Raw genomic sequence first — 14,001 nt, 5'->3', positions numbered from 1 at the left:
TAGAGTTGGAAGACAGAAATTATTAGAACAATTAAAGCGCTTTGGCTCTGCATATCCAAACAAAGTTTTGCCAAGTTTAGACAGCGGAGGTCCAAACATTCATCTTTATGCAAGAAACCAGAAGGAAAAACAATTGTTTTGGCTTCTGTAAGTACAGAAGCAGGAGCAGCACATGCATGGCAGAACCCAAGAATGGTACGAGAAAACATTGAATGAGGCCAGCTGTTCCTGCATAGTTAGCCCATACTAAAAGTGCACGCTTGTAATTTGGGTTTAACATTCTGTTTTTGAGGCTGCAACACATGGGGCCTAGAAAAAGGAACAGGAAGAGGCCAAAGCAAGTTTGGCCCATGAAAACATCATCTGCATGACTTTTCACTACAACTGAGCTAGCCATGATCTGACCACAAATGTGTTCTTTTGTTAAAAGTGTTTAACTCGAGGTTGGACAAGCTTTACCTTTAACTTAATGAGAAGTTGTAGGGAATTCACGTTTTTGTCACGTTTCTGTTATAAACAAAGTAATAATCGAGCTCATGCCAGCAAGGTGGCAAATTCCATTATTTCCAATGTGCCTTGTTTTGAATAGCTACAAAAACAAGGGTCAGCTAGTGTCCCATTTTAAACTGAACACGCAACGTTATGTAAAGACCTGACCGGGAGTTATTTGACTTACAAACATAAACATGTGAACATTAACTGCAGTTATGCTGGAGTACCAAAGTCTATACATCCTGACTCAACTTTATTTGATTGCATGGAAGTGTGAAATTAAAATTAAGTTCATTTTACTAATTCATTCTATTAAATATCCAAAAGAATTGCATTTGTGGGTGGGGCATGGATCTGTGAATTCTATCAAAGTTCAAGTGTCACTGATGCATTTTGTCTTGAGCTCAATAATAATGGTCTGTCAAAACGACCTATAATGTCTCATAAAAGAGGCAGCACAGAAAAAGAGGCTGCACTCATATAAACTCTTCAAATACCCTAAAAGGCAGTTATGGGGAAAAACGTGCAGAGGGAATAGCGAAATATTAGGCTGTCAAAAGTTAAAAGCTGTCATGCAACATTAGCTTTGGCTTGGCTGCAGCTTGGCTTTATCAACCATCTTGATGACTGAAACAACCTCATCCAAAAACAATAGCTTGAGAGCCAGTGAGAACTCTGCACTGGCCTCACTTTAATCAGTGTTTATGTCTCATTTATTATAGATGAAGCATAGTAATAAAAGCAAAACAGTCATGTTGGGTATACTTCATCATATAAAGTAGTGAAGATGTGCGGAAGATGCTGAATGAGATGAGATAGTCATAATAAACAAGCCAGAATGTTCAAACAAGAATGCTTTTCATCTATAAGTTACCTTTTGAACTCAACATGAGAAATGAAACTAGAGCCCACACAGGTAGAAAATCAAATGGCATCTCTATATCAGTCATACTTCCATCAAACTATGGCCTATAGCTTTTACACATATTACGCTCCCACAGGGCTGGACTAGTTTAGAATTTATTTGACGATTCCACTTTTTTTTCCAGGAAACCATTTTTCCGTTTCTCTGCATTTTTCTCATCAATTCTGCATAGTAAATATTTACTGACTTGAATGGTTTATGGTTCTCCTCTCTGCTGTACAATGAGTTATGCGACTCGCCAGCTGCTCTTATAAATTTTCTACATTCTTACCCAAATTACTTTCATAAATTAAGCTCTACCTAATCATGGGTGTTGTTTTAAAAGATGTCTCAAGTATTCAGAAAACAAGCACAGTCCCAGAAATCATTAATGTCTGAATCAATTATAAAATAAAAGTCTCACTTGAAACTTTCATTTCTGGAGAGGAAGAAAAAGTGCTCTACAACCTTTCAGTGCTTTGCCCATATTCTGCATCCTGTGGCGGCCCAAACCTGGCAATTACTTCAATAACATTCCAAATAGAGGATTTTTTCCCCACACAGACATACGAAATAGGGCTGTTTCTCATTATGAAAGCTGCTATGCATCATCCCCCCTACGGAGGCTGAGAGTGAGTGATATAGCGCAGCCACATAAGGGGCTTTTTCAGTGTGATTATTCAAAGTAGTCTGAATTAATTTTTTCTCATGATTCATCAGCACACTCCTTCTTATCTGCCCCTTCTTATTTAATGTGGGAAAACAACATTTCCCACCATTCCTACAGGTGAATTCACCCCTAACCAGATTCCAGGCTTACCACGGACACAAGGTTTCATTATATTTGGAAGTCACACACCATTATTTCCCAGCAATAGATGCGAAAATATCTGGGTGGCGCCACTGCAGAATCTGACATCATATAACATGATGTCATGAGTGTTCAGAAGTGACAGCAATGTGGTTGGGGGGCTATGAAAGGCGTGCACTCGATAGTGGCTGCTCTGGTAATACACCAGTAACAATAACACTCTGGGAAGGAATTTCTCTTTATCTCCACTGACCTCCACAACCCTGAAGGCTTATCAGACAGAATGCAGGGTGGGAGATGGGGGCTGAGAGAGAGAGACAGAGAGAGAGTCAGGGGAAGGGGTTATCAATTGGGGCGTGAGACTCTAAGTTAGTGGGGAAATTTGTTGAAAAAAATCATCCAGAATGCTCAGAATGCCAACACGTTGATGGGACAAACTGTGAGGAACATCATGGATATCATAGCTTTAACCATCAGACCTTTTCATCCTGACTGTCTGAGAACTTGTGATGTAACAATCTCTAGGGTCCTTCATTAGAAAACCAGAAGATGTACAGTACTGTGTAAAGTCAGACATATTTCTGAGAAGATTAGAAATATAAAAAGTGGGAAACATCATGAAAATGGGAACAGGTAGAACAAAACCTGGTAGACGACCAACAATCAGATTAACAGTATTTAACGTTTTCAGTTTTGAAATGTAGGAGAAAATTAAGCTCCACTCTTGCTTCAGATCTGAAAAAATATGTCCATCCTTACACTATGAGAAGACAACTCAACAGTGTCAAAAATGTATTCCTGGGAAAAGGGAACAGGCAAAAAAGGAGAAAATCAACAGAGAAGCTGCTGATGATCTCAGAATAATGGACTAGTCACCCCAGAGCCCAGACCTTATCACTGAGAATGTTTGGGATTAACTGGATCATGAGAGGCAGAAAATGCAGTGTGGAAAAATATCCCATGATTGGAACTGAAAGTAAGGCCTCACTAAATACTGAAAAATGTGTATTTAATATTTAGGCTTGATAATAATGATTTTATTTCTGATGCAGAAAAAATAACTTGTACTCAAAGGCTCTTCTGAATTAAATAAATGACGGGGGGCTGTCTCTTTTGCACAGGATGGCTTGTTACTTATATCTGTAAAACCTTTCATAGCACACATTTCTAATGTTCGGCAGAGTTTCTAAGCTAACTGTAACTTTTGGTTTCCAGGAAATATCTAGGACACAGTTTGCTCCGAGGAAATTCAGATCACAATCAGGCAGAGAGTTTGTTGAAAAGTTTATGCGAGAGACAAGGATGTTTGCAATTCTATACAAGTGTGTCTTCATATATGGCAAGTTTCAGTATAATCAAATGGTCCCAAATGGCAGTCTCTTCCTGTGTTTATTTGCACCAGAAATCTCTGCTGACTACAACAGCGCAGATCTCCACAAAGCGCCGCCTCTTCACTCTCCGTCTCCCTCCCTCTCACACAGGGAAAAAAGAAGTAAATACCGATTTGGAAAGAGATTAAAACGGCAACAATGTGTTTTATCCAGCACGACACATGGATGCATTCCTCTATAATCTGCATTTTACAGTTCAGCGTCTCTCAATAAACGCTGTGTGGTTTTCAAACTTCAAGAGAAAGCCTCCTCATTAAAAGAAATACTCTCGAGTCGAGCTCCACAAAGCTATCTGACAGTCTGCACACACTAAAGCAGCTGAGCTTTTAAAAGATTAGAAGAAAAGAGATGAGGAAGAAACCAGAACATTCCCATAAATACAGGGCCTGTTTTTGCATAATGCAGTGTCCCTCAGAGAAACAGAACTAGGCCCTCAAAGGTCAGACAAGTGAGTGTGAGGAGGAGGGGACATTTGTCAGGAAAACAATGGATCCATCAATCAAGTTGGTGGTTTTAGGCATATTGTGTTAAAGTGACTTTCTGCCCAAAGGCTAAGACACCTTAGGGACGGGGGGCAGACGTGCCACACGTCCTGCAAAGTGTAGATTGAATAAGAGACATTTCCTGAGGCCACCAGGCCAAGACGCAATGGAAAGAAAATGACTCCAGACTTTCAGAAGTTCCTTTCATTAGCTAGACACATGTGCTGAGGTCATTCCTGGATGTCAAATACAAAAGTCAAAAGCAGCACTACATTAAAGCAACATCACTTTTCACATGGTGGAATATGGACTCATAATGTGGTTTAGTAACTCTTCCATTCATAACTAATCTTCTTTAACACAATGGACCTACACAAGCTCACATTCACACTGAAGTGTCACATTGCTAAAAAATCTATCCATCCTTCCACTGTGAGAAGATAACTCAACACTACTGTCAATAATGTATTACTGTGAAAAGAGAACAGACAAAAAAGAAGAAAATCAAGAAAAAAAAATGGACTGGTCACCCATTATTCAGACTGTGAGAAGAAAAAAAATCAGACTACAAGTCAAATGCAAAAGCCAAAACCAGCGCTTCATTACAGCAACATCAGTTCTCACATGGTGGAATATGGAGTCATAATGTGATTTAGTAACTCTTTCATTCACAACCCAACTTTTTGCACACAATGGACCAGGCACAAGCTCACGTTCACACCGAAGTGTCACATTCGATCTTCTCGCACTTCACAGTCTCCATTGATCTTCAATGTCACACTGTGCGTGAATTATAGGTAGGAGTGAAAATGTCACCTCATAGTCGTGTTGAAATGTGAGAACTCTCTTGTTAGTTTAGGTAGCCAAAGGCTTGTGACCGACTGCCAGGGTCATGGCCAGCCCCTTTCATACGGGGGAGGAAATCCCATGACCTCAGGGTCCAGCCTTTCCGCTCAGCTGAGGAAGACCAGCCAGGAATATTAGAGTAATCTCTTTTTCAGTCTTAAGGTACAACTCTCTCTCGCAGACAAGGCACCTAAAAGAACAGACTGCAATTTCAAAATTTTAAGATCATAACAAGCCAAGCAGAAAACATTAGCAACATTAGCAAGAAACTACAGATAGCAGCTGATTAAACTGATTAAAACTATGCTTTAGAGTTTAAGGCTGGTGGGATACACAAAGCGTGGGAACTCTGTCCGTGCATTTTGTTGGAAAAAAGCCTGAGGGCAAAAATATAGAGGGACAAATAAGGCCTACACTCCTAAAAATAAAAGTTTATAAATGGTTCTTGGCTTGGACGTAGGTTATATGGAGACTCCTCACACTTCTCGACACTTGCAGCTCATTAACAAAAGCTTTCTTTAAGGAATCATCCACTTAAGGGTCCTTTTGTGGTTTATCTGTGGTATCATTGGTATCAAATGGTTTCAATTAACCCCTCTGGCACCGTTATGTTTTGAGAGCGTATGCTGCTGAAATAGTACTTAAGAATTTAAAGCTGAATCGGCATTGCATCGAGTCAAAGCACAAAACAATAATCACAGTGGCCAAAGCCACCTTGCACAACAATGAAATAAAATAAAATAAAAGTTCAACTCCTGAAACTTTTATAGTATTTTTCCCACACCACTGTAGTCTGGTTTTTAACCAATGTTTAGGTCCTCTCCAGCTATTGCCAATTAAACTTGAACAAAAATGGGTGAGTGGAGGGATTCAATTTTTTTTATAGTTTGTTTATTCAAAAGCTGGGCTGTATGTCATTTTGACAAGGCAAACAAATGGTGAGAATGTTGCACTTCAAGTGGATTAACATCTACCAGCCCAAATGACTCCAACTTTCCCAGGCAATGCAGAGCACATTAATAGTTATTTAGGTTCATAATGCTACAGCTTGTGATCACATGCTGTGTTTTAACAGCTTTTATTCAAGACTAATTCATTCAATGCACAACAACTGGGTGGGTCATTCAATCATTGTATAATAGGGTGGTCCACCACAACCCATGCATATGAATGGGTGATCAGTTAACACAAAAGAAGGCAGCACCAAAAGTCTGACTTAATGTCAGCTTAATCAGTGAGGCTACACATATAAATCATTCAAAACACCAGCCCAGTGCTGACACTGAATAAAGTGCGCCTGTTAGTAACTTTACAGTATGCATATTAATTATTTTAAATATAGAGTGGAAACACTGGATTTTATGCCACAAAAATGTTTGTGATACCAGACATACTGACACATTAGCTGATGTTATCAATTCTGTTTGACAGCACAAATTCCTGTGCATGTCTTAAAAGCACAGAAATCCCCTTGAACAGATTTGCTGAACTTGTAGCGAAAACCACTGCCAGTATTCTCTAGTTACAAAGTCAGGAAGCCTTCAGTCGGGGCGTGGCCCCTCAGTCTGCAGGAGACCACCGGATGGATAATCATAAACAAGAAAATTGTTTACAACTGTCTGTCTTTAATGGGTGCTCTTAGCAACTTCCTCATCTGAAGAACATTCACGTCACAGCGGTAAATCATCAGGAGAGTTGGAGGGAATTATATAAACAAATAGTCATTACTGTAAAAGCATAAAGTGCTGAGGCCTGGAAATGAGAGAGGCAGCTATGTGCCTATTGGCCTCTTCAGGAGGTAGTCAAAGCAGAGCTGTCAGGCCTTTGTGTGTTGATGAGGGTATGTCTATAACACTCGGGGAGACGGGGAGAGGAGGATCATCTTTTGGTTTTCTTAAGACATTTCTTAGTCCTCTCTGATGGTCAGTGGGTGGGCCTAGGGCAGTGGCCTAACAGGACATAAGGGTAGGTCCCAGCCCATTGCTGGCAAATTGACCACCAACTGGAAGTCAACGGAATGTGCAGACGGCTTTAAAAAGTGTGACCCCTCAAGGACAGGTGAACAGCAGAGAACTACACAAGGCGTCAAAAGCCATGATAGAAACTCAAAGAGCCAAAATGAAAGCATTTCCAAAGGAATTTCAACTAAACTTTGGAAACTTTTGGAAAAAAATGTTTGGAATTCTGTCGTGAGAGTTGTCATGCATTTTCATTGTTTTGTAAGCTGCTCTATTGACAGAAAGATTGGTGGTCAGTCAAACCAAGAGAACAGCCTGTTCCCCATGGAGCGAGTGCAGTGTCCAGCCCAGCCTAGTATGACCTCATAGGTGTTTCTCAAGGAAATCCCTCTCCCTTCCAGGCACAATGACAGAGGTTCCTGTTTAAAGAAAGCAGTCCACCTACCAACCAGTGTAAATTTGCTCTCTGCCTACGTAATTCCTATATTCACTATTACTCATAATCAACATCCAAGTTGTTGTTTTGTGCTTCGACTTTAAATGTGTAGGGGTCAAGAAAACTCCCCAAACATCACATGAGTCACATTTACACCTTTATATAATATGTCTGACAGACCAAATTGCAAATCAGACCATAACATCATCAAATGTTGGAGTACTGGATATTCAAGGATTGCCACCAAGTTCTGTGCTTCAAATCAAACTTTTGGCTTTGCAGTGTAAACAAGAACTCTGGAACTCATCTGGAACTCACTTTCTAAACTTTAGCTTTCAATTAGTCTTTGCTTTTTGAGCTGCACTTTAAGTTACTTTTCTACTTACTAAAAGTAAAACATACTTAAAAGAACAATACAAATAAATATTATGACTATTCCTGTATTAGCTCTGTGTAAGCTATACACCAGGTCAATGAAAGCATATTACAAATAAAGATTATTATTATTACTGCATTAGCTCTCTATAAGCTGTGTACAGGGACAATGGTGAGTCAGTGCCACTCTATCAATTCATGATAAGTTGTCACAATACAAAATGTTTTACTGACATATTGTGTGTATTGTCAGTAATTGTAGAACACTACCCAATTTTACGGCTTATTATAAAGAGAGTAAGACCCTGTTAGTCCTGTTTAATTGGATTCAGTGCAACACAGTATGTCAAATATTGAATAAAAATCATTATATTGACAGTTTTTGTGTCACAGTCAGATGAGTCAATTTTTCAGTTTGTGTTTGGGAAAAACGGACCAAAAGGGACCAAACAGACCTTTAGCATTAAAAGTGTAAAAGCCAACATCTGTCATGCCTGGTGTGACTTACCTATATGTGAAGGTACCATTGACGCGGAGGCGTATATTGGGCTTCTATAGAGACATATGCTGCCAGTAAGATGACATCTTTTTCCAGGAAGTGCATGGTTATTTCAGCAAGACAATACCAGACCTCATTCTGCACATGCTACAACAGCATGGCTTCACAGAAACAGAATGCAAGTGCTTGACTGACCTGCCTGCAGTCCAGATCTGTCTCCTATTGAAAATGTATGGCACACTTTGAAGGCAATCACGGATTGCTGAGTAGCTCAAGTCTTCTTGCAAAAACTTCACTTGCTAAAAAGGGCATTAATTGGTATTCTCAGTATTCTCAAATAAAAAAGTGTAACTAAAAGGAAAGGCAGTTTAACACAGTGGTAAACTGTCTCAGACTGTCTCAACCATATATATACACCAAACCTGTCAGGTTTTTTTAAATTAGCCTGATTAACTTCATTTTTACAGAAAGCATTTGCTGTACAGTTCACGTCACCTTCATAGCTGTAGTAATGATTACATAGGAGGGCATAAGCTCCCCCACCCTGGGGCAATTCATTTTCACCTCCTCATGAGCAGCCAAGCAAGGGAGAGGAGGGAGAAAAGAAAAGCTGAAGGGGTAAAGACCAGGACCAGCCCACTTCAAGTCTAATCCTGTCAGCGACTCCCTCCTCATCACCTTGCCTCAGCTCAGTTTGTCACTGCGAGCACAGCATGAGGACCCACGCGCTCTAACGCTCCACGGTACGTACGACTCGCACGCTGCTGCAGTTTCAGGGGAAAATGACGGCTAGCCTCTTGCTAATCAATACAATAAACTGTAACGCTTTATCGGAATAACTGGATACTTGCGTTGTGTGTGAAGCAGAGTTGGTCAGTTGGACCAAAGTTGGTCAGTTCTTGCTCAAAATGTTAGTAGTTATTTCACCTCAGCTTCGTTACGTCCAGCTTTATTTTGAGCCGGTTTACGGACTAATGCGCGTCTTATAAAAGTCTTACTTTAAGCGTTTCTCCCGCACGCCACCAAGTCTTTGAATCTTTTGCCTCAAATCCCTTATTCAACCTTTGAATCCTAGTTTTATTGACCAACTCATTCTCGTCGTGAAGTTGGTGTTAAAGAACTGCGCTGCTTTAGAAAAGTAACGCAGACTGGCTGATGAAGTAACCCAGCTGCGTCAGTGGCTCGTGTTAAATGGTGAGAAAGTTTTTCATTGTTTTGCTTGAGGGCTTTACCTGCTGAGATGGCAAACACGCCCGTCTTCTTTCCTCTTAATCAAACTGGCAGTTTGGTTGGTCGCCTCTACCTGCCCAGCAGGAGTTTCTTCACCTTTGCTCGTTCATTTTTCCTTTTAAATTTGAACCTGCTCTCTAAATATGTACGTGAAGTGCAGCCTCTGAGGCATAACCAAAAATGGTCATTGTATGAATTAACCTATGTTTCATTACAAGGAGTGCATCATGAATCCCGTTTAAATGCATTTAGTGCAGTGTTGTGTGTGAAACGACAAATCATTGTACTCAGTATTTGATAGTACCTTAAAATATGGCACTACTGGTTCTTTTTTGTCTGTTCCAACTTATCAAACCTCAGAAAAGCTAAATATCATAATGCACTGTGTATTGTATCATTACATGTTTTTCCTATACCCTCCCCCACCTAATACTACAACCTCAAACTTCTAAATATATTTGTGAGTTGTTTTACTTGTTTATAATGCAGTTTGAATTTAGTTTTTGCTGAACTAATTATTCTCTTATGTCTTCTTTCAGGTTCTTCTAATAATTCATAGCAGTTCTCTGGACACAAGACGCTCCAGCCCAAGTTATCTGAGCCAGCAGTGAGCAGAGCGTCATCAGGTGGGGCTTCCTGAGTTTTTAACAACAGACCTGACCATTGAAAACCTCAACGTCTTGTGGATTTATTTGTACAGTCCACTGGTGGAATTATGAGTCCTCAAAGGACTAGTTTGTGAGCACAGAACTCAAAGAAAGCTTTGCAAATATAATGGAAGCTTCACATGCTGCCTATGTCGCTGCACATCCGACTCCCATGACACCAGCCGCAGGATACCTGTTCAGAATGTTCCGGGAGTACCAGAGCAATGAGGTTATCGTAGCCCATTACAACTTCACAGGAAAGTTATACAAGAACAAGTACAGGGACGGACTGAAACCTGAAGCCATCGTGTTCCTCATCATCTGCCTGCTTATTGTGCTGGAGAATGCTGTGGTTCTTGTAGCAATTTGGAAGAATAAAAAGTTCCACCTACCCATGTACTACCTGTTGGGAAACTTGACTTTCTCAGACTTATTGGCAGGCTTCACATACATGGTGAACATCATAACATCAGGAGCCAACACACTCAAAATGACGCCTGTCCAGTGGTTCCTAAGAGAAGGGGGTGTCTTCATCACACTGGCTGCATCCATCATCAGCCTGCTGGCCATCGCTATTGAACGCCATGTTACTATGGTGCGAATGAAGCCATACCAGGGGGCCAAGCGTGGACGTATGTTCGCTCTGATTGGTGCAAGCTGGGTGCTGTCAGTTTTTCTGGGCATCCTGCCTATTATGGGTTGGAACTGTATGGGCAGCCTGGAACAGTGCTCTACTGTCTTGCCACTCTATTCCAAGAGCTTCATTCTCTGCTGCATTACAGTCTTCTCTGCAATACTGCTGGCTATTGTGGTGCTCTACATACGCATCTTCCGCATTGTGAAGTCCAATACACAGCGGCCAGGCTGCGGTCCACAGCGCAAAGGTTTGGCAAGGAAGTCCCAGAAGTACATGGCTCTGCTGAAGACAGTCACCATAGTGCTGGGTGTCTTCATCGCCTGCTGGCTGCCCCTATTTGTACTCCTTTTGTTGGACTTTTGCTGCCCAGCACAAAGCTGCCAGGTTCTCTTCAAGGCAGACTACTTCCTGGGTATTGCTATGATTAACTCACTGCTCAACCCCATCATCTACACATTAACCAGTAAAGATATGCGTAGGGCCATACTGAGACTGCTCTGCAGCTACTGCCTGCTGACTAAGGAAGGACATATGAAGAAGTTTGGAATACCCTTCTTGGAGTGCAGCACAAGTAAGACAGAGGTGCCATCACACAGACTAGAGGGCCTGGAGACAACAGTGTCCTCTGGAAACTTTACACCAACAACTATAAAAACTATTTATCCCAGAATGTCAAAGACTTGAGTTTTTGGGACATTTTCTGTCACAGCTTGGCTTTACTGTGGACTGGATCAGTCATGACTGTTGTCCAGTCCAGATTGGACTGAAAGTGCTTCCTAATAACAGAACTGCCTACATAGCTCTTGTTATTTGATACCCAAAGAAATACCGGCAATGGCATTAAAACTATGGGCATAAGCAACATGTCAGTCTTTCTTGTCGACTGATCTTCTGTGACTGCTGCCAAGCATCAAACTGATAGGTGAGGACTTGTAACAGCAAAGCAGGACCTGTTTTCTATTTAAATGAAATAGAGCTTGAAGCAACATGCACTTAAGACGAAAAACAACTGTGAGAATGTGGCAGACATTATTGTGATTATGGCCTTTTGAGATTACTTGGCACACCCGACTGTTAAATAAGATCTGTTATCTTCCAGTTTGAAAGAACCATAAACAAACCCCACGGCCTAAATGCAAATACAGTTTGTGCATCTTAAAATATTCAGGTTCTAGCACTATACGGTGTTCTACAGACGGTGCTGCACAAGACTGATCAAATGAAGAATGGAGGCAGCAAAAAAGGCAGAAGGTGACTTGCTAAATGTCTCCCTCCTGTTTTATGAGAGTGCACTTTTAGAAATTCTGCAAGTTTCAATATGCTAACAAAAGAGGTCAGCACTCCCTTTTTTTTTTGGAGTAGCTCCAAATCTTACACAATAAAGCATTTTTTTCAAAGGCATATACATTCTCAACAGACTAAAAGGATGTTAGATTACTTAACTGTCATGAACACAAACCTATTTTTAACATGACATTCTATCTGTATGGAATAATGCCTTGCATTTGTAGCAGTCTGGAAAGCAATTGGTGCAGTCTTGTCATTTGTTGTTTAGTTGTAAAAATAAAAACTATGTATTGTGAATAAAGTAAGCAATATTTGTTTACTAAAAAAATTGTTTTCAAGACCTAAATTATGACATCTTACTCAAGTGTATATATGTACATTGACAATAAATATAGTGTTTATATTCAATCTTTTGCATTTCGTTTTCCTTTCCATTTTTCCACCTATGGAAACGTCCACTACACAAATGGGTTCTAAGAGACTTCTGTTCGGGGCTGCTGATAGAGCTACATCAGCATGGATCGAGCTACGGTCTTTGACTAATCACAAGACAAACAACCTGTTTTGTATAATCACATTATCCGACATACAGGAATCAGCATTGAGGCTTGGGGCTTTCTTGCCATTTTCCAGCTTCAAACTGGCAGCGATTTAAAGGTCTTGTGACTTAGTGACACTGGGCTAAGGAAGTGAATGGTGTACCCTAATTCTCTTTGAATCATTTAATCCTGTCCCATGGTTGATGAATGGGCTATTAGTTGATTTTATCATGCAAGAAAGATTGAAGAGGTGGTCAAAAACTGATTTCAGTACAAGACTACAATCCATTTAAAAATATCAGATTTAATTTCTACTTTCCCCTGAAAATGACACCACTCAAGAATATATTTAATGTTAAATTAAAGTTTTTAGAAATCTTTGAACTCAAATTTAAAACTTAAATTTAAAAATTTCCTTATAGAGGCGATTTCCCATGACCATCATCTCCTACGTGGGCTTTGTTACAGCACCACACATCTGGTGAGTCACAAAGCTGCACTACATTCGGTGTGGTTTAATGGTGGTACAAGACGTGTGCCTAATCTGCCACTGCTGCCTCAGCAGGAAACTTCAAAATAAGGTTACTGTGTGGTACGAAAAGTGAACATACCCGAAGCGTGAACGTCTGCCGCCCTGCTAAATGCCCACTCCACCACATACAAAGTAGCGCTGCAGCCTGAGTCATTTTGTAGTGACATTGGGCAACCAAAACACCAGCAAGTCACGCAACCAAGACTATTTAAGTATGCAAATGTTTTTCAACAATAAACTATTACACATCACGTTCACTAATGATACAAACCATAAAGCACAATGTAAACGAAATGAAAAGGAGTATCCTTAAACATTCTCCTTTCACAAAAAGCATATCAGAGATAAGTGCCTAATTGAGATGAATTTATATACTGTTTTAAATGGTAAATTTAACAACAGATCTATACTTGAACAACTTTTAAAACATTTTCAAGCTAACCCTTTTTTATCAGCACACTGGTAATTTACATGAGGAAAAAAATAGCCTTTCTTGGTTCTCTCTTTGCAGTCTCCTTTCTTTTTGTCCTACTCTAACACACCTCACCCATTTCATGAAGGGCATGAGCTGAAGTAAAGCAAGGACAACACAAAAGTATACACTACAAACTTTCACTTCACTTTTACACTGATTCAGGCTGAAATGACTAACCAAAAGCTATTTCTCCAGCCATTTTCAGAGTGCCTGATCAGCATGGACCAGTTCATGCGGACAACAGCTACTAAAAGAGTAAACAAAGGGTACAGAAACTAAAAAAAGACACCATAACAGTGATGATCTCTTCGCTGACGAATAGAGGAATGGCAAGACTTGGAGACACTTGCAGAGCAAAGTGAAGGCTTTTAAGATTCACAATAAGTTTGTGCTAAGCTACAGAATGCCAGCACTTTATGCAAAAGGACACCACAGCAGTGGTAAGGTTCTAATCTAGCGG

General features: G+C 40.3%; 1 protein-coding gene across 1 annotated transcript; it reads left to right on the top strand.

The window, feature by feature from the left end:
- Positions 1 to 8,810: 8,810 nt before the first annotated feature.
- Positions 8,811 to 12,398, top strand: s1pr5a (sphingosine-1-phosphate receptor 5a). Its single transcript, XM_017705914.2, has 2 exons — positions 8,811 to 8,937; positions 9,964 to 12,398. The coding sequence occupies exon 2, from the start codon at positions 10,199 to 10,201 to the stop codon at positions 11,390 to 11,392; it is 1,194 nt and encodes a 397-aa protein (XP_017561403.1). The 5' UTR covers positions 8,811 to 8,937; positions 9,964 to 10,198; the 3' UTR covers positions 11,393 to 12,398.
- The last annotated feature ends 1,603 nt before the right edge of the window (positions 12,399 to 14,001 follow it).

The sequence above is a fragment of the Pygocentrus nattereri genome, chromosome 14 (genome assembly GCF_015220715.1).
Source record: "Pygocentrus nattereri isolate fPygNat1 chromosome 14, fPygNat1.pri, whole genome shotgun sequence".
Taxonomy (NCBI): domain Eukaryota; kingdom Metazoa; phylum Chordata; class Actinopteri; order Characiformes; family Serrasalmidae; genus Pygocentrus; species Pygocentrus nattereri.
This window is presented reverse-complemented; position numbering and strand designations above follow the sequence as displayed.

What these genes read in the sequence shown, in the direction of transcription:
- s1pr5a (XM_017705914.2), top strand. Translation starts at nt 10,199, where the DNA reads ATGGAAGCTTCACATGCTGCCTATGTCGCTGCACATCCGACTCCCATG.